Here is a 26,590-nt window from a genome sequence, read left to right as displayed (position 1 = left end):
CCAGTACCTACTGCAGCCTACATCCTGCTGCATCTGCTTAGTGTATTCATCTCTTGGTCTCCCTCTACGATTTTTACCCTCCACACTGCCCTCCAGTACTAAATTGGTGATCCCTTGATGCCTCAGAACATGTCCTATCAACCGATCCCTTCTTCTGGTCAACTTGTGCCACAAACTCCTCTTCTCCCCAATTCTATTCAATGCCTCCTCCTATTCAATGCCTCCTCATTAGTTATGTGATCTACCCATCTAATCTCCAGCATTCTTCTGTAGCACCACATTTCGAAAGCTTCTATTCTCTTTTTGTCTAAACTATTTATCGTCCATGTTTCACTTCCATACATGGCTACACTCCACACAAATACTTTCAGAAACAACTTCCTGATGCTTAAATCTATACTCGATGTTAACGAATTTCTCATCTTCAGAAACGCTTTCCTTGCCATTGCCAGTCTACATTTTATATCTTCTCTACTTCGACCATCATCAGTTATTATGACCCATGTTTATGTTTAGTAATTTTGCTGTTTTCTCTTCGTTTATTGCTCTCACGTCAAATGAAAACAAAGTGGATTTCTGTGATCGGGAGCTGTCACATGAACTAAAATACATTCAGATAATTACAGAAGGCTAAAATATGTTATTAGTTTCAGATTGTGACCAGCAAATGGCATGCACTGGCAAACATATGAAATTTGATTTCCTAATCTGCAAAGTGCACACGACACAAACATGTATAATCTGAAAGGGCATGAGTTGTTCTACAGAACTGATTTATGAGATGTTCAAAAGGTGAACAATACAACAAAATATGTGCAGTTTCTCAGCAACACTAGCTGCAACAGGGGACAGAAGTAGTCTTGGGTGTCTTTGCTAGGAACTGGTCACTTTGAAACTGTATATCTTGGGAAGTATTTGTCCAGTATTAACGAAATTTTAATAGGTTATAAGCACATATATTGGTAGTGCAAATCTCAGGTTACAGAATTAACCAGTCACAAATAAAAAGTTCTTATCATTTTTCTAAAATAATTTTTTATCAGCTCAGAATAAATTTATAACGGAAAGCTTGGATTAGTTTTGAAGCTCTCTTTTGTGGATATCATCAGCTGCAACCATTGTGACCGTACAGTATGATTCTGATTTTGAAAAAGGTTTTATTGAAAAGTGGCTCTATGTGTGCTGGGATGTGTGATCAGCTTACAGTGCTTCAGCTGAGTCAGGCATCTGCCTTCCAGGCACAAAATATATTTGCCCCTGTTAGCCGGCCAGGCAGACAGGATGCTTGGCCTAGCAACCACAAAAGGGTTAAGCTCAAATATTGAAAAGCAATCCCACTGGTTTAAGCTATGAAATAAGTGAAGATCATTAGCATGGTTAATGTTCATATGAGTTTAAAACACATTTTGTACCTGTGAAGTGCTATTATCTGGAAATTTATGGTTTTTTATTGATATGCTATCAGTACTTGATACTGACTCTCCTTGCTTGTTCGCAGATATCGTGGCAGAACATAGACACAGTGGGTGACCAGAGTGGCTATGTTTCTGCCATCACTTCTCATTTGAGGCAGACAGTTCCAGTAATCAGAGACAATCTTGTCTCATCGCGAAAATACTTCACTCAGTTCTGTATCAAATTTGCTAAGTGAGTATTACCATAATTTTATTGATATGACTGGACTAATGCTCATAGTTATTTATGTAGTTAACTAATTAGTTACATAAATGATTTCCATATCACACTAATGATTTGGGCAAATCAGTCATTCTACATTCCTCTGTGTATATCATTTGGAACATGTATATTTAAATGGGGCAGAATAGTCAACTTGAAGCAAATAGAGGTAGGTGAAAGATTACCTAAGTATCCAAGTTACTCACTAGCCCTTCCATAAATTTACACTTTTCATTCTCTCCATATTTCTCTTTTCCTCGTACGAAGGAAAAAAAGATCCATCTCTTATTTGTAGCATGGAAGCTGCCTCTATATTACATGATGAGAAGTTGATCTTTATTGTTAGATTATTTAGTTAGGAAGATACTTATGTAACTCAAAGAATGAAAATGGAAGCTGAAGATTAGTAAATGATGCAAAGAAAAGGTGACAACAAAATATGAAGGTACATAATGTGTACACACTTATGTCCGTAAAAGTTAACAAGTTTGGAAAATTCGTAGACTTTTTCCATCAAAAGAAATTCTTCTTAATCCAGATTGTGTAATAAAAATATTGATTCAGTACATCCAAATTATTAAATAATTTATTACTGCTACAAAATCAGGATAGAATAAACAAAATAAAAATTGGTGAAAGGCAGTATAGTCCAAAATATACAAGTAAAATAGCACATTTTCTTGTATTTACAGTTAGAGCGGAATATAGTGATTATTAGTCATTTAAAGTGAAACCAATAACATATGTTCTTCTGTCCCTAGTCTCACACACACATGTACAGACAGTGAGAGATACTGCAAAAGTGGTAGCATTTCATTCATCCTATCCTGTTGTGATTGTCTCTGTTGAAGTTCCTCAGTAACATGAGCCTATGAATTGTTGATAAGCCTCAGTCATAAGGGATGGTGAAAAACTGTGTCAACTCAGTAGCTGCAAAATTAAAGTGACAAAATGAAACGTATGACAAAAAGTATATAAATTTTGTTGCTGTTTCCCATTTGCAGAGTTATTATGTGCTATTGTTAGATAATGGAATCCACTGTCTCCTGTGGTTAAGACATGATGTTGCACATTAGGCTTCATAATGGAAAACTTCAATTTACAATGGTAGGTCCTCAGGTAGACTAGTTTCATTGTCTACGACAGTTTGGTGGGATCATTGTAATGAAAAAATAAGAAGTGGCTTATGGACAGTTCATTTAATATTAAATAAAGCTGTACTGTTCTCAAATATTTGTTTGAATACTGTTTTGTATTTCTAGGCATGATCCTGTTGGTGGTAATATGCTTTTGCCTACCTACAACCTTTCAACCTGTGTAAGGTGGCCTACAGTTTAATGTAGAATCCAACCATGGAGCAGCTTGTCATTTTCCACATGAACAAATCAATGCCAGATTTGACACCCCTACCCCACCCCCATCCACAAAAAAGTAGGACTAAGTGTGGGTAGAAACCCAAACCTTTAGATCTGTAATCTGGCACTTACCAACTGAGCCCCATCAGATGTTACTGACCTCAGTAATAATAGGACTACAGGAGATGCAGGATGAGATAATGTACATTGTATACTTCAAATAAAATATTCAGAAAAAGTTTGTTGTCCAGGTACTAAAAGGGCATTGGGGGTGAGGGCTGTTGTTAGTGATCATGAAGGATATCAGGTGAAAATCTGAGATATGGAGAACACATTTTGTTTCCAGAATTTAGTAAGGTTCATTTGCTGGATGATGCAGATTAAATGGGGGATGACACTTCTGTATTTATATAGGTATTTGCCAATTTAGGGCACTGTTTTATTGTTGCATAGTAAAAGATGTCACAAGCCAATGACTGTGTTATGTCTATACATGAAAACCTATTGTCAGATATATGTAGAGGACAGATGCTAATACTAGAAGCTGATTGATTAATCAAATTTTTAAAGTGTACAGTTCATCATTCTCAGTATTTGAATTTAATCAAAAACCTTTTTTCAGTGTCTCAAGGAGTGGAGCCATATGACCCTTTATATCACACTAGCCAAGTTGTCCTCTTATCTATCGATATAATGTGTGATAATGAAGTTATTTCTAATAATCATAGTTCATGAGAATAAAATCATGCTAATAGACACTGAAATCTAAAATATTGGAAACAGTGTCTTGTGAAGTTTTGAAACAGAGTCAGTGAATGAAAAACATCTGTTTAATGAGGACATATTAGAATGTTTGTAGTTGCACATACTGACATATACTTTATTTAAGAAAGGGCAAAAGTTATGTATATTTGATTGTATATAAATTTGAATTCTGTGTCGTGTCCACATTTCTGTTGGCATTCTTTAATTCATTTTTGTGCCTACCAGTAACTTTAAGGTTCAATATCGTCATAGACTGAAATGCCTGGTTAAATTAGAATGTCCTTATACTAGAAAGAACGATTCCATAATTCAGAAGCAAGTGTAATTTTCATATCCACCTTGCATGACCCACCAGTCATCTATAGACAAGTGATTGCTTGTCCTGTATTTTGTAGATATGCATAAAACTATAATTTTTATGTGACTGAAATATTCCCAGCATCACTTACAGGTCTCTTTCTTTTAAATTTCAGTTCCTTCATCCCAAAACTAATACATCATATATTTAAATGCAAACCAATAAGCACTGTTGGTGCTGAGCAATTGCTACTAGACACTCACATGCTGAAGACAGTGTTGCTGGATTTGCCCTCCATAGGTTCCCAAGTAAATCGAAAGGCCCCAGCTAGGTGAGTAGAGATCAGTCAGCAGCCATCTGTTGTGACCAAATGTGAAGTCATGTTCTTGAGCATTTTGTTTTCAGAAAGTCACTAAAATCAGTTTCAATATTTTTCAGTTATGCCAAGATAGTTATTAAGGGAATGACAAAAGCAGAAATGATACTCAAGGTTGTGATGGCACCTAGTGAACCAGCAGCAGCTTTTGTAGATCAGTGCATCAAGCTTCTTCAGGGTGCAGATATTTCAGAGCTACAAAAGATCCTCGATATGAAGGTATTCAAAATATATATCTTTGTTGAGGTTTATTTAAAATATATACATTCATTCAATTTTAATGTGATTTCAAGAATATAAAGCTGAACAGTTTGACAAGCAAATCAATTTGGGGGGGGTGGGTTGGCAAAAAAAACATAGCATTTAAATTATACACTACTGGCGAAATTTAACCGACAGGAAGAAGATGCTGTGTCATGGAAATTATTAGCTTTTCAGAGCATTCACACAATGTTGGCACAGGTGGTGACACTTACAACATGCTGACATGAGGAAAGTTTCCAACCAATTTCTCATACACAAACAGCAGTTGAGTGGCATTGCCTGGTGAAACGTTGTTGTGATACCTTGTGTAAGGAGGAGAAATGTGTACCATCACGGTTCCGACTTTGATAAAGATCAGATAGTAGCCTATCGCTATTGCAGTTTGTCATATCGCGACATTACTGCTCACGTTGGTAGAGATCCAATGACTGTTAGCAGAACATGGAACCAGTGGGTTCAGGAGGGTAATACGAAACGCCGTGCTGGATCCCAACGGCCTCATGTCACTACCAGTCGGGATGACAGGCATCTTATCTGCATGGCTGTAACGGATTGTGCAGCCACGTCTCGATCCCTGAGTCAACATATGGGGACGTTTGCAAAACAACAACCATCTGCACGAACAGTTCAACGACATTTGCAGCAGCATGGACTATCAGCTCGGAGACCATGGCTGCGGTTACCCTTGACGCTGCATCACAGACAGGAGCGCCTGCGATGGTGTACTCAACGACGTAACTGGTTGCACGAATGGCAAAATGTCATTTTTTTTGGATGAATCCAGGTTCTGCTCACAGCATCATGATGGTCGCATCCGTGTTTGGCGACATCGCAGTGAACTCACATTGGAAGTGTGTATTCGTCATCGTCATACTGGTGTATCACCCAGCGTGATGGTATGGGGTGCCATTGGTTACACGTCTTGGTCACCTCTTGTTCACATTGACGGCACTTTGAACAGTGGACGCTACATTTCAGATGTGTTACGACCCGTGGCTCTACCCTTCATTCGATCCCTGTGAAACCCTACATTTCTCCAGGATAATGCACGACCGCCATGTTGCAGGTCCTGTACGGGCCTCTCTGGACACAGAAAATGTTCGTCTGCTGCCCTGGCCAGCACATTCTCCAGATCTCTCACCAATTTAAAACATCTGGTCAATGGTGGCTGAGCAACTGGCTCATCACAATACGCCAGTCACTACTCTTGATGAACTGTGGTATCGTGTTGAAGCTGGATGGGCAGCTGTACCTGTACAAACCATCCAAGCTCTGTTTGACTCAATGCCGAGGCGTATCACGGCCATTATTACGACCAGAGGTGGTTGTTCTGGGTACTGATTTCTCAGGATCTATGCAACCAAATTGCGTGAAAATGTAATCACATGTCAGTTCTAGTGTAATATATTTGTCCAATGAATACCCATTTATCATCTGCATTTCTTCTTGGTGAAGCAATTTTAACGGCCAGTAGTGTATATACAGACCATCCAACACAAAGCCTGATGTCTATTACTAGTTCTTGCTCCCTAATATGCAACAGATTGCACTAAACAGGTGACATAAGCAAATGCGGTAGACCTTATAAGTGAATCTAATTGGGTTACCATGTACATAGTGTTTTGCTCCATGTATTCCATAATATAATTCCGTTGACTCAGGCACTGACAAATTTATGTCCGCATAGCAAAAATTCTTCCATCTGTCATTCAGTAATTGCTACTAAGTTTCTCAAAATTACCAGAAACCTATTCTATACTATAACATTAGAAATAGACTCATTCTGACAGTAGTAACTCTTCGTTATAGGAAATGGACAATAATCATATATGAATAAAATTGTGAAAAATACTTTCAGTTCATTAGCAAGAACATCTACCATTGCATTCTTAATTTTTGAAGTGCACTGGTTTGCATAAGAAACAGTCATGGACAGAAGGTACTCATCAAAGACAAATTAAAATAATTCAGCACTAACTTAGATTTTTCAGAAATTAAAGCTAAGTCCCTTCCTTAGTTAGCCATCATGCCAATAATATATTACTTCTTGTGCAAACAATTCTTTTGTCCTATTTTGTTTTACGTACTAGATCAGAGGGTTCGGTGGAAGCACTATCAGTTTCTTTCAAATTATTATTTTTTACTGATAGCTCTTCATCAGCTGCTTAATCTTAAATTTCATTGAGGAAATTTCATACAGTGATTATTTTTGCTGTGAATCCCACTATAGTTATTTCACCTTTTACTACGAGTATTTCTGACAGAAATGGTCTTCTTCACTATTACTGTCTCCCCCCCCCCCCCCCTAGAATTCTTCAGTTTTGGAGGATCTATAAAGACAACTGCTTTGAGCTAGTGAGGACTGTCCTCTGCAGTTTCATGTAGTTCATCAAAATCTATCAGAAATCAGTGAAAAAAATGCTCCCACCTGAGATCTGTTCCAAAACTGTAAATCTGTGACCATGAACTATAAGTTCATAAAATTAATACACTTTAATTGGGAAGATTTGCTCATATTGTCCAATAAATTTCACATACATAGAAAATGATTCATAAAAGGGCAACTGTTTACTTATAATGCACTGAAATAATGTTCAACAACATTATGTTCTTGCATTCATATGGAATAATGAAACAACTGCATCACTCGCTAAAGAAGGAATTGTTAATTTGGTAACTAAGGGTAGTTTGGGGGCAAGATAGATGGGGGGGGGGGGGGGAGAGAGAATCAAGGTTTAATACCCAGAGATGAAAAGACTTGCATAAAGATAGACCTGCATCGATAGTTACATCAAACCAGTCTTTGGACTGAAGACTACAACAGCAACATTGTGAGTAAATAGGAGGAAACACACAAGCAGCATAACTGTAATAAGCATAAAGCTTGGAACTACTTGTGTGACCACAAAACAGTAACACAAGATTTTCCGCCATGGTATTACTTTTATCTGGGATGTTTTATGATTTGAAATTATTATGACAGTGGTACTGTGAAGCAATTTTAGTTATTATTATGTGAAACATTAAAACATCTTTACAGGTATGCTTGATGAATCATAAAATACTAGTCTAATTTATTATCTTGGTATCAGCAAGTGAACGTGGTGAATTCTGCTTCACATTGTCCTTCATGAAACTTCCAGTGCAGTGTCCAATGTCCTCTTGCTCTGTTTCATGCACTCCTCCTCAGAAAAATGGAAAGAAAAAGGGTACTACTAAGTGCCTCTCATTAGTAATGGCATATTTGTGTAGTTTGCCTACACCTGCATGTGACACATTATTAATGTATGGTACATATATACATTCACTAATGTTCAATCAGAGCACAGCACATTTTACATCACTCACTCACCTTTTCACGGTACATGGGCCGCAACAGCTCACTGTCCACACCTCAACAGACTATATATGAAAGTGTTAACTACATAGATAGCAAGGTGAGTTCTGAATAACTTCACACAAAGTCCTAAATACTCGTAGTACGCTCTGAAATTCTTTCAGTGATCTATTTGGCAGTGGTTAATCACATATGTGTTGCCAGAACTAATTCTTCATTATTGATTATTGTATGAGTAAGTTCTGAATATTTTGCAACTTAGTACGGCAAGAAAGTTTAAAAGTACTGTCATCATATTGTCAATCAACACATTTACACGCAAGAAGCACATTTCGTTTTAGTAATGTTACTTAGTTTCTCAGTGATACAGTTGTGAGTATCTTCATGATAATTCAGTTTTGCAAGTACATAAAAATGGTGGGCAATAACACTTACCATTTGTTAATGGAAACAGTACACTTTTATGAAAATATAGTACTTTTGGCCAGTTCTTCATAAACCACATTGCAAAAAAACATTAATAGAAGCATTACCACCTTCTGCATAAAGCGATATACATTGTGGTCTGGCAATGTCTAACACTTAACATGGGTTCCAACACACACTAACTGCCTCGTGTCAGTGCTGGCAACAATGACGAGCTCCAACAACAACAACAACAACAACACATCAAATCAGATTACAAGTGTCAGTGTGCTAGAGGTGGCCAAAAATAACTTAACTGATAGAGATCGGCCATTATTCAGCAGTAGCAGCTACTGTAATAACCACTCATATGTTACTAGCAATTATTTTAATAACTTCCAATGGTGTGTCATGCCATCTGTTTACTAAAGTGCGTTCTATGCTTTCATATTATCTGAGATCTGACCAGCAATAAATGAACAGAGCAGAAGGACGAACCACCGAGTAGATACTCTGCTAATAACTGTGAGACTGCGTGCCATCTTTTTATCAGAGTGTGTACTACACTTCCATGCTATCTAACTACATAGAGTGACCATGAGGAAGTCACGGGCTACCACTGCAGGTAACCCGGAAGCTGGTAACTGTGTCCTGGACTCCAGCAGGTCATAGCAGACAATGATATTCAGGGAGGATAGATATTTGAGTTGAATGAACATTTGATTTCTTCTGCAGAAACAACCACTGGTTGCCAGGGACCTCCACTGAGTATAAAAATAACTGGATTGTTGTTGCCCTTAAAGTGCTCCAGATGATGCCATTCATGCAGGTGCCTTTAATCTGAATGCAGTAGCTCTCAGCTTGGTGCCACACACCATAATCAGCTTGCACAACTACCAAACCAAACAAAAAAAGTTAAATAATGTAATGTATGCTTTACAGATTCAACTGTAGGAGCACAAAAAAATAAAAAAATAGAAAATAAAAAAAAATGTTAGTTAACAAAAAAGTTTCAAAATGAGCTGTTCCATGAGACACTGTCAGTCGACTACTTGTTCCATGAGACACTGTCAGTCGACTACTTTAAGATACTGTTCTTCAAAAAAGCCTAGAGATTAAGTGACAAAAGTGAAATTCCTAACCCAAAAGATATATATTGGAGAAAAAAGTCTGAGTTTGTATGTACGTGAGCTGAGGGAAATCTAGCAGCTCACATTTCGTGGACACTCAAGAGTTAACAGTACTCCTGTCTGGGAAATTTGGTAGCAAAAATAACACAGTTATAAATATCTATGAAAAGTAACTGGTACAAAAAAATAACTGTAACTGTGATAACTGATACTCTGGAATAACTCTTTGGTCCAACTTTACAGAGTGCTACTTACATGTTTAGATACCATATAAAGGTGAGGTGATGGTGTGCTCAGAGTGTGGATAGTACACACAAATTAAATGTGACCAAAGTGAGTAAATCATTGAGAAGATAGTAACTTTATAAAAGTGGTGTTTGGAAAGTTATGTTGCCTTTTTTGTAAATGTGATATCCTAATAGTTACTCCAATAGTAAAGATAGTTTTATTACAATTTTAAGTAAAGTCTATCATGACAGCTACAGAAGTCATCTGGATAAGCATGTCACAGTCTAACATTTTGAACGACTTAAAGTGGTGAAGTATGTGTGTAAACTCCCACTTCTTTAACGATACGACTTACTTGAAATGGTCAGCCGACTTTCCTAGCTGGTTAGCTTGCTGCTGCAAACTCCCTTTCTCTTCTTCTTCACAGTATATTGCTGGGAACAGGAATTTCTCAAGACTCTGTCTACTTATAAAAATAAGTAACATACACACTTTCTTTTGCTTCACTTAATGACATATATTTAAACATCAACCTTTTACAAATCTCACTCTCCACATGAATAAATACTGTTTAGTAAGTATCCTCGCATATCCAAATCTTAGAAACACCATTACATTTACAACAAAGTTGGCTTGCTAACCTCAACTCTATTATACAGAAATCATACACCTGTCTTGCCTCTGGCATGTTCAGGTTAAAAGTTACTAAAAATATTTTTCCACTCAATTGTTCTTTAATCACTAACAATAGTCATAGATAAACAATAGCACAGATTACCACAGAAGTTCCTTGGTTCTGCCGTGCCCTTTCGTTATGACTTCCATGGCGCGACCGACAAGTACTTGTCGGTGCTTCGATCGCTGTGTCTACCGTCTTCTACAACAAACTTCAAACCTGCACATGCAGACACATGACACACAGTAGATGGGGTTCCTTTCTCCCAGTCACATCTAAAATATCGTGTGTTCGAGATGGTGAAAGGCTGAGTGATTCTAGAAATTGCGCAGAAATTCTCGAAACACAATCCCCCTCCCCCTCAGATCGTACACGATATATTTTATACATAATCATTATGTACATAGCATCACTCATAACAACACTCTTTCCTTATTTCTGATCATAAACTGCAGGTGTACATGACACTTGCGTATTCTATTTTCTGTTTCTATCCTCTGTACTACTTTTTCTTTAGTATGTACTAGCTTCATTATCTGTTGCAGTTTGGAGGAACTCTGGGGAACATGAAAGTGTTCCTTTCGACACTCGTAAACTTACATAAAAAATATAAATGCTTGTGGTACATAGAATGCAAACTTTCCAGAATAATCCATACAAAATTTTGTGACTTCTGTCGCGATACTGTCCCTTTCCCCTAGGATCAGTACCTATACCTTGCCTGTGGGTTGACCATATGAGAGCACTTCCTCTTTCCATTTTGGTAGGTGCACCCCTTTATAGAACTTTCCTGTTTCTTGGGCCACAGGTCGTCCTATCTCCATGTAGGTACAACTGCCCTATATACGTAACGAATGCCACGTACGCCCCCTTGTCATCCTTTCTGAGTAGGCCTCATGGTTCATTATTCCTTTATACGTTCCTATGCATACTATAATTAAATATTTTCTGGGAACGTTACAAATCTTCTCTACACTTCGCATGTTGTTGTTGTTGTTGTTGTTGTGGTCTTCAGTCCTGAGACTGGTTTGATGCAGCTCTCCATGCAAAGCTGCATGCCCTCGGGAAAAATTACGGCTGTAGTTTCCTCTTGCTTTCAGCCGTTCGCAGTACCACAACAGCAACACTTCGCATATACTTCTTAATATTTCACCTAATCTGTACAGTCCTCCTCTACTTATCAACTTCTATACTTCCAGTAGATACCATGTCTGTATACACTATTCAGTATATAATATGCTTACATTGGCTGTTCAAGTCCCACTATCCTACAGCTCGTCACTTTATCAGAGTATTTATTATACTGACTTTTCTTAAATGACTATCACAATCAGTTCCACTCTTGTTTGTGTTCTTTTTCTTTTCTCACGCCTCCTTCTCATGTATACTCGATGTAGAATCATCCTAGTTTTTAGATACTTATGTATATACGTAGAACTGTCATAGTTTTCACACACACACACACACACACACACACACACACACACACACACACACACAGATATTTGTCATTTGTAAGGAACTTCATGAGGGTAATTTCCTAATACATACTTACCTGTTTACACCTGGCAACCTTTCATGTTATCTGGGAAAATGTATGCAACTATACTTTGATATTTATTTGCAATGTTTACTCTTGAGTGATGCTAAATTTTTTAAGAAACTGTATAACATTCACTATTAATTTAATTAAATAATTTTTAATTAATAATAGTTGCGCAGAAATATGGGATGGCAATCGTAGCACATTTATTTACACACTGTACTGTATAAAATACACATTTTATTAACAGACTCAATGAGGGAAGATCAATTTAAGTTGAGATCTTAGACTATAAGAGAGAACCAACGCAACAACTTGATGGTAATTGTACAGATGACATTGAAAAACAAACAGGAGGCACTTGAAGACATCTAACTTGGGAAGATTGAAATGCTGGTAGAGTTCTGGACATAGCATTTTCCAGCAGTGTATGTCCAATGGATGGTGATGACGACGATGATGATGATGATGATGATAATTCACAAAATGTCCCTGATGGTAGAAACAGATAATTGTGAGAACATACAGAAGCTTATTGTTGGGGCAAATGATTATGAAGTCCTCTACATATGCAGTAGTGCTAATATCTCTGGCAGACACACGTCCACAAAGCTCTCACTAAGTTAAGTGATTAATATTAAAATGAGTGCTAATTTAGTTAATATTACATTTTAGACTAGTGCATTTACTTCTTCACTACACAGTCTATTGAAGGTTTCACTTTTCTGAGCCTATTTAGATCGAAAAGAAAGTATTTTGTAAAGGTCGATAGTCGTTAGTTTTGTTTACATTTTTAGGCATAAATTTTGGGCAAGTGTACATCATTATTTTTTTGACCAGACTAGTGGTACAAAGTTAAATTAATTCGTATCCGTCATACAGACTTTAGGTAGTTAATTAGAAATTTTGAAAGTAAGTTTCAAAGTTTGTTTAGATTAGTACAGACTACGAAACTTCAGTGATCTTGTGCCAAGTTATTCTCTGCTTTTGTGTAAATTTTTCTATCAAACCATGTGTGACAAATGTGGTGGTTGCCATAGAAATTTGATGGAGCGCATGTTCTGTGAAGACTGTAGGTTATAGTTTCATTGGGGAGAATGTAGCAGCAAAGAAACGGGGGTAGATAATGAGGCTCTCCTATGGCAATGTAGGTTATCTAGAAAGGACAAAAAAAATTGCTGAACAGGAGGCAAAGATTTGTGCCCTTAAAGTTGAATAAGAAGACGCGAATTTGGAATTATGCAGGCCAAGGGAGGAAAAAGAGATGAGGTGCTGGTGAAAGGTAGCAAGCAAAGGGTAAAAAAGGGAAATTGTTGAAAAAACTTTAAAAATTCTGTTAATAAATCAGTTTGGCTTGCTATCCAAAGTAGTGGAGTAAGGGCCTCATCCAGATGTAGCTGAATGTAGGTTGAAGCAGAATAGTAGCTTTAAAAAAAAGACAGGTCGGGATCAAACCATAATAGGAAAAAAAGAATTCTGCTTCTAGGTAGCAGTCATGGAAGGGGTGTAGGCCAGCAGCTTCAAGAGAAATTAGTTGAAGGGTACCAGGTCACAAATTTTGTGAAACCAATTGCTAGCCTTAGCCAGGTGACAGCTGTACCGGGGCTTTGAGAAGGAAGATCAGGTAATTATAGTCGGGGGAGCAGGAAACAGCATGGCCATGAATCGAAGATATAGTATTAGGAGTGACCTGGTCAAAATAGGAGCAGAAATTGATCACACAAATGTTGGTTTTGTGGAGGTATTTCAGTGCCATGATCAGCCCTGGGTAAACACTGCTGTAAGGCATGTTAACACTGAGCTGAACAGGATGCCCCAGACACCAGCAAAATCTCACATGAGTGTTGTTCCAGTTGATGCTATTGGCAGGTGGGGATACACTACACATGACCTGCACCTAAATAATAAGGGGAAAGATAAGTTAGCTTCTCTATTAGCAGGGGGGCCACAGTCTCACAAGGGATGATACCTGTAGTTAACAGGACCAGGCAGACAGATTTTTTAGGTTAAAGCCAAAGTCCAGAAAGACAATAATCAAGAAAAATATAATAAAAGAAGCTTCATGTACAAGAACTAGGGATAAAGCTAAGAGTAGTATCAATTTACTTTATCAAAGTATCAGGCAAATAAAAAATAAAGTAGATGAGCTGTGTTTAAATGATCTCAAAAATAAGAATGAGATTGATATACTTTGTCTGTCTGATCACCATTTAACTGTGGGGATGGAAAGTGTCAGTATAAATGGGTACAATTTAGCATCTTACACTTGCAGATCTAGCATGCATAAAGGAGGAGTTGCCATTTACACTAAACAAGGGTATAAGTACAAAACAGTGGAAATAAGCAAATTTTGTGTTGATCAGCACTCTGAAGTTTGTGCATGAGAACTACAACTAGATAATGTAGTGTTGATATTAGAAACAGTGTACAGGTTCCCATTAGGAGATTGGGAGCTATTGACTCCCTATTATGCTGTCTGTCAGACAAAAAAAAGTTATTAATTGGTGATGATTTCATTGTAAACTTTCTAAGCAATTCTGACAGGAAAAGTGAAGTGTTATTAATGACATATACCGTAACTTAGAATCAGTGATTAATTTCGCTATACGTATAGCTCAAGACAGTAGCACTCTAATAGATAATGTATTTGTGCAACAAGAGGATGTAAATCTAACACATGATTTCCCTGTGATAAATGGATTATCAGACCATGATGCACAACTGATCAACTTACAATGCTTAGCAGGGTGTACAGTACAGAAACCATTAAGTGAAAGTGTAAGGCTGGTCAACCCGGTGTCTGTAGAGCATTTCAGAGAAAGTTTAAGAAATGTTAATTGAGGAGCTGTATATAATGAGCCAAATGCCAATAATAAATGCAACATATTTCTTGATAAATTTATATCCCTTTTTGAACACTGTTGTCCCAAAAAATTACTGAATGTAACACCAAACAGTTTTCAAAAAAAAAAACCTTGGATTACTACAGTTATTAAAGTGTCTTCAGAAAGGAAAAGAAAATTGCATGAGGCAGCAAGAATTAGTAAAGACGAGATGAAGTTAACAACTCGGGCGATAAAATAAAATCAGTATGGAATGTTGTTAGAAGGGAGATAGGAAAAGTAACCACTGGGGTAGGTAGTATTATTATTAAGTGGAACGAGACCATCCTAACCAACAGTATCAAGTAGCTAATGTATTTAACAACCATTTCTTAAGTGTGGGAGAAAAAATTGGTGAGAACAGTTCAAGAGAAAAAGCCAGGCAGTACATGGAAGAGTCTGTTTTGAAAAAAATTTGTCAGATTAAGTTTCACGTAACAACCTCTTGTGAAATAAGTAAAATTATTAAATCTTTGAAAAATAAATGTTCTGTTGGAGTAGATGACATCTCCAATAAGATATTAAAACAATGTGGAGCAATTACAGCTGATGTTCTGAGTCACACATGTAATGCATCACAAACTCAAGGTATATTCTCAGACAGGTTAAAATATGCCATTGTCAGGCCTCTCTACAAAAAGGGGGACACCACAGATGTCAATAATTATCAGCCAGTATCCTTGCTTACAACATTTTCAAAAATCTTCGAGAAAATAATGTACTAGAGTGGTTAGCCATCTCAACAGTAATGGGATACTTATTAAATCACAGTTTGGATTTCAAAAATGCTGTTCCACTGAGACAACAATATACAATTTCACTGTCCACATAACAGAGTCTTTAAATAGTAAAATGTCACCAATAGGAATTTTCTGTGACTTGTCCAAAGCATTTGGTTGTGTGAACCATGACATTATGTTACAGAAATTACAATTCTATGGTATAAATGGAGCATCATATGAGTGGTTTAAGTCATGTCTACAGAACAGCTAGTAAAAAGTGTCTTTAAATGACATTTCGTCTACGGGGGAGGGAATTACATTAGATGTTCCACAAGGTTCAATCATGGGTCCTCTTCTGTGCTTGATATATGTGAATGACCTCCCTTCTTATCTGAAACAAGAAGCTAAACTGACACTGTTTGCTGATGATACAAGCATCATTATTAATCCAGTAAAGGAAACTCCAATAGGAAATGATACAAATATCTTTGGAAAAGTTATTGATTGGTTTTCTGTGAATGGGCTTGCTCTGAACTTTGAAAAAACACAGTACAGCCAATTTTCTTCTGGAAGGGGTACAGTTCCTTCAATAAATTTAACACATCAACAGAAGTCAGTAGCCAGGATAGAACATACTAAGTTTTTGGGTGTATATATAGATGAGAATCTTAATTGGAAAATTCATATTTTGGATCTCCTAAAGTGACTAAGTTCAGAAATTTTTGCAATCAGAATAATTGCTAACTTTGAGGATATAGAAATTAGCATGCTAACATACTTTCACTCTCTGGTGTCATACGGAATGATATTTTAGGGTGACTCAACACTTAGACAAAAAGTATTCACTCCTCAGAAGAAAATCATCAGAATAATGTGTGGGGCTCATAGCCGTGCATCTTGTAGGCATCTCTTTAAGGGGGGTGGGACGGCAAACGGGCCGACTTGGAGCAGGAGAGGCATCACAGGATATTTCAGTTTCCAGTGTCTATACTTTTACAAATAAATTCATAAAACTTTGTCAGCATCACTAGGAAGGATTCAGGTTTCACACTCATTGCAGTGGAAGTTCGAAAACATAATGAAGTAATTTTTTTTACGTGTGAAATTTCATCATTTTTTCACTTACTAATGGCTGCATTTGTTGCTATAGGTACACTTTTCTTCATAAGTTAGAGAGATTCTTTGATGAATTTTGCACAGCATACATACCATACTTACAGGTGTATGAAACTCTAGAATTTATTTAATTTATGAAAAAACGAATGAGATGTTATGTTTTAAACTTCATGTTTAGAAAAAACACAAATTTTATAGTTAATTACCTCAGTTTTTACCACAGTTTTTAATATATTTGGAAAATTCTAGAGTTTCATACATTTTCAAGTATGGTTTGTAGGCTGTGCAAAATTCATCGAAGCATCTTTCTTACTTATGAAGAAAAGTGTACCTACAGCAACAAATGCAGCCATTAGTAAGTGAAAAAAAAATGATGAATTTTCACAAGTAAAAAAAATTACTTTGTTATGTTTTTGAACTTCCACTGCTATGAGTGTGAATTCTGAATCCTTCCTGGTCATGCTGAAAAAGTTTTATGAATTTATTTGTAAAAGTATATACGGTGGAAATTAAAATGTCGTGTGGTGCTTCTCCTGCTGCAAGTCGGCCCATTCGACGTCCAACCCCCTTAAAAGGTTAGAAATTCTTACAACAGCCTCACTGTGCATTTACTCAGTAATGAAATTTGTTCTCAACAACATGAACCAGTCTTTGGTACAGAAAGGGGTAAAACATGATGCTGTAAAACTTTTTTATAAATTACTAGATGAAATAAAATGTCTGACAGACAGCAGTAACAGTTTTAAAATTAAATTGAAATCATATCTCCATGACAACTCCTCCTGTGCCATAGATGAATTCTTGAATCAGAATAAATAAATCTATAGGTATAATAGATGTATTTTGTGTCATTTAAGGGCTTGGGGTAGGTAACAAAAATTTTAAACTTAAAAAAAAAAAAACTTCATTCAGTTGTGTATTTCTTATGCATTTGACTCATTCCACGTCGTAACGGTTACTGTGAGTTTGATCAATGGAACATGTAACTAACTCACACAAATCGTAACATAACTTGTTGAGTATGGATGTAGATGTAAAGTTACAGAAAAATCAGTGTTTTGCACAGTGACTGGAAAATGACACTACAGAAAATTAAATGCAGTGTTGCTATTACAAAATTTTAAATGCATAAATGTGTAAAAAAATCCTATATGCCAGTACATCATTGCAAGATTATTGAGACCAAAACTTTCCTAACAAAAATGAGATGCAGAACTTGCCATAGAGTCTCATAAAAAATTATTTCCATTATAATCAGTTAATTAAGCTAATTTTATTTCTGTAATAAATCAAAATTTCTATTTTAAGAGTAGCAGTTTGTTTAAGTAACTGCATTGTCGATTAACTCATCCTCGCAATTCAGACTTTCCATATGCATTTACTGCCTCTTACCAAGGATATCATTGTGTATTTCTTCCACCTTTCTCCAGCTGAGATGTTCTCCATATTGCTCTTAGTGAAATGAACTATGCCAGCCATTTGACATTCACCCAGCTTCAAATTGGCTACTTGAATTTCTCCTTTTTAGGGTCTGCGACGGGCAGAGCAGAGTCAGCTGGTAGAACTGTTCCGCCAAAAACTGCCACCACCTCCTCCACTGGGAGGTAGTCCCATGCTTGGACCACCGGGTTCTCCACTGCCACCTCTGGGTCTTGGCAGCCCAGACCACGAGTCGAGTCGCATCAAGAAGCTTGAAAAACTTATCAAGAAAAGACTGTGAACTCAGCCAAAGTGCCAGACTCAGCTATGGCATGTGCTAATAGTCTTAAACAGTAACATATGGATAGCAGTATCAGGAGCATTTGGTGCAAAAAGAGGAGCTGTAGTTGTTTTGAAATAAAATCATAGTCAGTACTTTTCCCTCTGTTAAGTAAGTAGAATAAACTACAAATTGTGCAGTACCAAAGTACAGTTGGTGCTAGAGTCAAATAGTAATCACTAAAATGTGAATGGGCCATAGAGTGTGTGCTTCCCATTATCCATTATGCCATTTGTGCGAGGGCATCTCCCCCTAGTTGTGTGTGTGTGTGTATGTGTATTTATTTATCTTCTTTTCTCTTAACATGATAGTGGTTATTTATTCAGCTACAATGCATAAAGCAGTGAGCTCTTTTGATGAGGGAGGGAGGAGGGGGGGAGATCCCTGTATCCGTCCCCTTCATTTTTACGTGTGCTTTAAAAAATGTTTGAATCAATTTCATTGATTGAAAGCTAACATACAAATACACTGTATGCTTTCAAATGTTTTATTACTAGATAGTGATTTTTTTACTGTTATGTAGTTTATACATTTACTACATCAGATCTGAGAGCTGTGTTGCCTTCTGGCACATTTTAATTTAGTTTTAAATTGTAAATAAAATATAGGTAGATGGGTAATTTTGGAAGTAAAGCGTATTGTGACATACAAAATTATTTACTACTGGTATTACAAAAACATGTTTTCTCCAAAATCACATACAGTCTCATCTGTGTTGCCATTTATTTCTCCAAAAAATTGAAGCATTTATCATAGATTAGTATTAGTTTAAGTAGGATCTCAAAAAATGAATGAATGTACAATGATTCAAGTAGTCCATACCTGAACTATAAAAGACACGTCTGGACACTGATTGCATTGTATTAATTCTTAAATCCTCATTATGCAGTTGGTAACAGTGCTGTATGCCTGTGGCTGTGTGGGTCCATCCTTTATGTGTAGTTCTCTGCAGCGGCCACTCTGATCCCTGGTCTCTCCATCTTGCAGATGCCTTCTTACCTGTTTCACTATTTTCCCATCTACTTATTTTAATGATTTGAAATGCTACACGAACAGTATGTTGAATGAATATTGTTATTGTAATGAAAATCAGTAATATGCCTCTGTGCAGTAATTTTTAAAGCCATGGTCTGTTCACAAAGATATATTTTCAGCACCATGTGAAACTAAATGTATATTGCAAAAAGTATCTTTGTGTTGATTTTATAGTATGGCCTGAGGGAATCGACACACACATCCATATGTAATCGAGGGACGGGGGGAGGGGGGGGGGGGGTTCTTACCACCAATGACATTATTTCCTCACAATTTAAATGAACTTTGGAGCATATCTCCCTTTCAACAGTGCCTGTTTAAGCATTGTAATTTGCTATAACTTAAAGAATTTATTTTTTGATGATACTTTTTCACACTCAAATTTTGTTTCCATCAACTGTGAGAGCGTCCAGACACCCTTCTCATCATAGCACAACACAACACAATTATGAGACTTTTACCAATGTAAGGGTGCAGTAGGTTGAGAGTACTGTTGCCAGATTTACTCAGTCCTGTATACTCCATAGTGACTTTGGCTCTAGATTGAGAAATTCTAAGAAGACTATTTCCTCAAAAGATGTTTACATTATGTCCAAAATTACTATAAGATCGACACTTCAGCAGGAGCATATGTAGGTGCAGAAGATAGTTGTCAAATACCGTATGGAACAGGTGTTATAGAATCATGTTCAAACTTGCAAATTATCAAATGTACTAAGATGGCACTGGCATCAGTATGTTTTGGAAAAGTTACACTGTCTTCATTTTACTTTTAGCAACAACAAAAATGCATTTTCTGTTGACATTACGAAGTTATTCACATTAAATTTAGATGAAAATATTACGCCAACAAAATTTTTAGAAGAAATCGTGTCTGTATCAGCTCCAAACTGAAACGCAGACATCTGACCTCTTGCACAATTTGATTGCGTTAAATGTGACGCATCATTTTCCACTCATGCCTTAAGAGCTAAGCAAGTGCCAAATACTTTCATTATGAGAAGTATGTTGCCAAAACTACCCCACTTCATTAAGCCACACCTTTTTGTTGATATTCATAAATCTTAAATCTTCTCTCTCTCTCTCTCTCTCTCTCTCTCTCTCTCTCTCTCTCTCTCTCTCTCTCTCCCCAACCCCACCCCGTCCCACAGATCATGGTCACTCTTAAGTCCGTAATGAAAGCCCAGATTGTGTAAAATAGTGAATAATGATGTGCAATTATCTTGAAAAATGTCTACTTCTATAAGGATAATCAATAATTTGCTGAGTTTTGTATGTACCTTTCCACAATAATAATGTGACCATGACAACATATAGCAAAATCTGGTGGTAATTCACTTCTCCATTCAACTTTTTTCCCCTGGAGTGTCCGTTTTCAATGAATTTTGGGCTTCCTCTTCTTTCTTGAACATTTTGTAGTATTGTTTATGTTTTAAGCTGCTGCAGATCTTGTGATTACCTTGTTAATGAGGCCACCAGAAATATTTTAGCTCTACAAAGAAACATAATGCATGAACTATTTATCTTGTCTGGTATCCACTGTAAAAGGCATGATATCACACTTTTATATACACATCTGACAAAACTGCTTTCGATATTGCCCAGCATCAGATAACACATAGTTGCAACAAATAGAATGAAAACAAATTCACAGTGCACAAGTGATCTCATAGAACAAGAAGTTGCCTGAACTTTAAGCATAGTGCACATTAGAAGTGTTGTAAGGGTGGGGATGAAGTTTTGGCAACTTTGAAGGGTTGCAGCAGTCACAAAGCCCATGAGGCTGGTTGAATGCTCGCTATGCCTCCAGCAGGAATCTCACCCCATTACTTCCTTTGTAGATACCAATCCTAAAGTCATTATGAACAGGGTATTATTTATATTTATGAATAATAGGAAACTAAAACTAACAAACTATATTGTAAATCCCCATCTAGAAAGGTGTGAAACAACAAAACTTACAGAGAAGTGGGAAAACTGAGAATAGCTTGATATTTTAATACAGAAATTTCTTTGTAGCATTAGGTTTCATAAGTTTCGTGTTCATGCTTTTAATGTGAGCAATGCATTTAATTAAAAGTCTTATTTTTTATTTGGAAAGTTGCTACTCACCATACAGCAGAGTTGAGTTGCGATAGGCACAACAAAAAGATTCACACAATTGTAGCTTTCGGCCATTAAGGCCTTTGTCAGCGGTAGACACATGCGCGCACACACACGCACTCACACAAACGCAACTTGCACACACGTCTGCAGTCTCAGAGAAATGAAACCATACTGCAAGCAGCAGCACCAGTGCATGATGGGAGTGGCGACTGGGTGGGGGTAAGGAGGAGGCTGGGGTGGGGAGGGGGAGGGATAGTATATGGGAGTGACGGACAGTGAAGTGTTGCAGTTTAGACAGAGAGCAGGAGAGGGGGGAGGGGGTAAGTAGCGGAAAGGAGATAGATAAAAAGAAATTAAAAGAATGGGTGTGGCGGTGAAATGACAGCTGTGTAGTGCTGGAATGGGAACAGGGAGGGGGCTGGATGGGTGAGGACAGTAACTAACGAAGGTTGAGGCCAGGAGGGTTACAGGAACATAGGATGCATTGCTGGGAAAGTTCCCACCCGCGCAATTCTGAAGAGCTGGTGTTGGTGGGAAGGATCCATATGGCACAGGCTGTGAAGCAGTCATTGAGATGAGGGATATCATGTTTGGCAGCGTGTTCAGCAACAGGGTGGTCCCCTTGTTTTTTGGCCACAGTTTGTTGGTGGCCATTCATGCAGACAGACAGCTTGTTGGTTGTCATGCCTACATAGAATGCAGCACAGTGGTTGCACCTTAGCTTGTAATGCACATGACTGGTTTACAGATAGCCCTGCCTTTGATGGGATAGGTGATGTTAGTGACCAGACTGGAGTAGGTGGTGGTAGTAGGATGTATGAGACAGGTCTTGCATCGGTCTGTTAAAGTGGTATGAGCCATGAGGTAAGGGACTGGGAGCAGGGGTTGTGTAAGGATGGATGAGTATATTGTGTAGGTTCAGTGGACGGCAGAATACCACGGTAGGAGGGGCGGGAAGGATAGGGGGCTGGAGATTTCTCATTTCAGGGCATGACAAGAGGTAATCAAAACCCTGGCGGAGAATGTAATTCAGTTGCTTCAGTCCCAGATGGTACTGAGTTACGAGGGGAATGCTACTCTTTGGCCGGACTGTGGGACTTTGGGAGGTGGTGGGAGACTGTAAAGATAAGGCATGGGAGATTTGGTTTTGTACAAGGATGGGAGGATAATTACGGTCAGTGAAGGCTTCAGTGAGGCCCTCAGTATATTTTGAGAGGGACTGCTCGTCACTGCAGATGTGATGACCATGGGTGGCTAGGCTGTACGGAAGGGACTTCTTGGTATGGAATGGGTGGCTGTCGAAGTGGAGGTATTGCTGGTGATTAGTAGGTTTGATATGGACGGAGGTACTGATATAGCCATCTCTGAGGTGGAGGTCAACATCTAGGAAGATGGCTTGTTGGGTTGAGTAGGACCAGGTGAAGCAAATGGGGGAGAAGTTGTTGAGGTTCTGGAGGACCTAAACAGACCCGCAACACAGTTATGAACCTTCTTCCAGAAGCCTTAGTCCCACAGAAATATCAGTCCTTCCCTGTTGTTAACAGTACGAACAAGAGGGATCAGTAAGAAATATTGTGTATTGTTACATTATTTTGCCTGCCTCCCCTCCCCCCTCCCCCCAAATAACAGATTAACACTGTCGTGGTACACATTGATGCATACACAATTGCAACTCTAATTGACTATGTTTCTTCAGTATTTAAACTGCTTTCAGTATTACTTTTAATGCCTTTAGTTCCTGTTCCCATTTCATTCACGATATGTCTAAGCTGTTTCACGGTAAATTCTTTGTCATCTGAAGTACCATACAGTATTAATAAGAATTAATTTGCTGAATTTCTATACTAATATGGCTTATCTAATTTGATGACCAACAGGATTTTATGAAGAGAGATCCATGTCACTAATCAGAAAGCTTTAAATGTTTTGAGATGCTGGTATAATAATCTACCAATTAAATAATAAAAAATCTTTCACACAGACATTCATTTTAATGTTTCACTTTTGTATCTGCTACCATCTTCATTTACCTTATTAAAGGTTTATTATTTATATTTTAAAGCAAAATACATTCAACTATAAATCTGGAAAAGGGAGACTAATTTAAATAGCACTTTTTATTCAGTACTGTGTTTCAAATGTAATACTAACATTTTAAGCTTCATACTTATGTTATCAAGCACTGGATTTATAACTATAAAATGGAATCTGTATTTCATTATTTTTTATCTCTGATGTTACCTATGTTTACATAGGGTAGACAACAGTTAGAAAGAAAAATATACTATTGAACTGATGTCAGTACTAAACTCAACTAACATAATTGTCATTTGTAGTCTCATGTATAGGCATGTGATTTTGTTGACATCAGGAACACCTTAAATCTAATGCACACACTTCAGTTATGTCGACCAAAATAAAAGAACTGTTCTGGAAGAGAGTATTTTAGAGATATGAAAGGATGCTAAAAATTTCAAATGTGAATCGATAGATTGATTTGAAAGTTAAAGTGTTGAAGTGTGCTCATAATCTGTAGCACATGAATAACTATACAGTGAAGGAGGTGGTGATGGTGCTTTTGTGTGTGTGGGGGGAGGGGGGGGGGTTACAATGGAGTGAGGGGGAAAGAAGAGGGCATTGTTTGAAGGATGGTAAGATGTAGGAAAGAGCTAATCACAGATTTTGAAAGAAAGGAGGAAATTAAGTGTTCAATGTCCTATCAACAAGTTCATTAGAGATGGTGCGCAAGCACAGATTAAGGAAGGATGAGGAAGGAAATTGACCATGCCCTTTCAAAGAAACCACCCCGGCATTTGCCTTATGCGATTTAGGGTAACCTCTGAAAACTTAAATCAGAATCGCCAGATGCAAATTTGAGCCTCGTCCTCTTGAATGTGAACAGATTTTTGAGGCCACACTTTATGTATTGAGATGGAAGGAAAACAAAGGGGAGATGGTAACATGAAACTACTTACACATGTGATCAAAAATATGGAGACACCAGGATACAACTCAGTACAGTAACTAATACAATGTAGGAAAACCATTGGCATTCAAAACAACAACTTCCAGTTGTCTTGGAATAGATAAATACTTGCCCTGTATAGTTTTCAAGGGTACCTGTACCATTTTTCCTGCAAAATAAGTGGCAAGTTCAGCAAAAATTGGACGAAGACAACACTATATACCCTTCTCTCTCCAATGTATACCGCAACACCTAAATAGTTGAGGCTTGATGATTGTGGTGGTGAGGGAAGATGCGACAATTCATCCTCATCCTTATGCTCAAAAAATCGGTCCTGGACATTGCAAGCTGTGCAAACAGGGACCTGTCATCTTTAAACACAGTGTCACCTTTTAGTGTGAAACACTGTACCATGGGATGGACTTGGTAAGTCAGAATGGTCACATAATCCTTGGCAGTAATGCAACTTTGCATAGTAACCATGGGCCCCATAGAATACTATGCTACGGCTGCCCAGATCATCACTGAACCTCCATGTTTCACTCTTGGGACGTAAAATTGGCCAAAAGCTGGGAAACAGTGCTAAACAAGACTCATCCAACCAAACAAAATTTGTCCATTACTTGATAGTCCAGGTTTTATGGGCTTGGTACCACATTTTGCAGTTGTGGGCTTTCACAGCACTGATGAATCATTTTGAAACTCCAGCACTCCCTGCTTATGGAGCTCCCTTCATGTTCTTTTGGTGCTGATTGGGTTCTTGAGTGCGACATTCAGTTCTACAGTGTCTCTTGCAGATGTCATCCTCTTATTTTTCATCACTATCCTCTTCAAGACCCTCTGTCACACTCAACATACACTTTTGTCCAAGTAATGACATAGTGGATAATGATTTTCTGCTTTCCCTGTATCTGGTATAAATCTTAAATCAGTTGCCCTTGAAACACCAATCACTTCAGCTACTTCTTTATGGGGGAGCCACCATGCCAGCAACAATAATTTGCTCACATGTGAATGCTCTGAGCTCCAACACTAATCATAACTGCACGCAGCACTGTTCTGACCCTGAATGGCACTTGCAACATATTGAGGACATTGCACAGATGCTTTTTGTGGACAAATACAGCAGTGCAATCTCCAGGCTTGGCTAGTATCTGCATTTATGTTCAAGCATGCATTTGTCATAGAATTTCCATATTTTTGTCCATGTCCAGTATATAGTATCATGACTTTTTTTGTAGAAGAGACATTGGGAACGGTGAGGGTTAGAAATCAGGATTTTTTGGGAGGGGTGGGAGGGAATAGATTGTGATTCAAGGAGCCATATACTTTAAAGACTGGTTACAGAAACAATACGAAATTTAATTTCAGTCACAACGGCCAGGTAGTTCTACCCAGATAAAAACCCTGCATCATATTCATTGTGCAGACTGACAATCATATAAACACACATAGGGCATTAATTCATTGGTACTTGCATATAGTGATTCAATCAGTATATTGGAAAAGAATATGCGACTAAATGACAGTTTCATAGAACTCTGTGTCTTGGCAGTGGTAACTCTTTTCCTATACCATGCCTCATGACAGTCTTCTAAATCACTCCTCTCCACTCAGCAAATTACATTCAATTGTGAAAGACATCCTTATTAAATTGTAGGTGCTACTTTACAGACTATAAGCTGATTTTTGAAATTCATTCCAACATACTGTTAGAAATTGGGGTGAATTTGTGGGTTAAGTAAATATCTTTAATAATATTTTGTAGTCACAAAAACCACTTTCAGGTTTATTGTATATTTCAGGGAAATAAGTGTAACTCTGTGTGTGTGTGTGTGTGTGTGTGTGTGTGTGTGTGTGTGTGTGTGTTTTATTATGTTCTGTTACTGTCTGTGAATATAGCATTCCTATTACTAATGAATTATGAGAAGTACATTACTGCCAGCGAGAT

At 37.6% G+C, this 26,590-nt stretch overlaps 1 protein-coding gene across 1 annotated transcript in view; it reads left to right on the top strand.

The window, feature by feature from the left end:
- LOC124712012 (vacuolar protein sorting-associated protein 53 homolog) overlaps positions 1–18,628 on the top strand; it is a 180,962-nt gene extending 162,334 nt beyond the window's left edge. The window contains exons 13-16 of the mRNA XM_047242304.1: positions 1,499–1,647; positions 4,271–4,426; positions 4,534–4,690; positions 18,303–18,628. Coding sequence (XP_047098260.1) covers positions 1,499–1,647; positions 4,271–4,426; positions 4,534–4,690; positions 18,303–18,494 — 654 coding nt within the window. The 3' untranslated portion in view covers positions 18,495–18,628. The remainder of the gene's footprint in view (positions 1–1,498; positions 1,648–4,270; positions 4,427–4,533; positions 4,691–18,302) is intronic.
- The last annotated feature ends 7,962 nt before the right edge of the window (positions 18,629–26,590 follow it).

This window comes from Schistocerca piceifrons, chromosome 8, assembly GCF_021461385.2.
Source record: "Schistocerca piceifrons isolate TAMUIC-IGC-003096 chromosome 8, iqSchPice1.1, whole genome shotgun sequence".
Taxonomy (NCBI): Eukaryota; Metazoa; Arthropoda; class Insecta; order Orthoptera; family Acrididae; genus Schistocerca; species Schistocerca piceifrons.
Note: the sequence above shows the minus strand (reverse complement) of the source record. Positions and strands in the feature narration are given on the sequence as shown.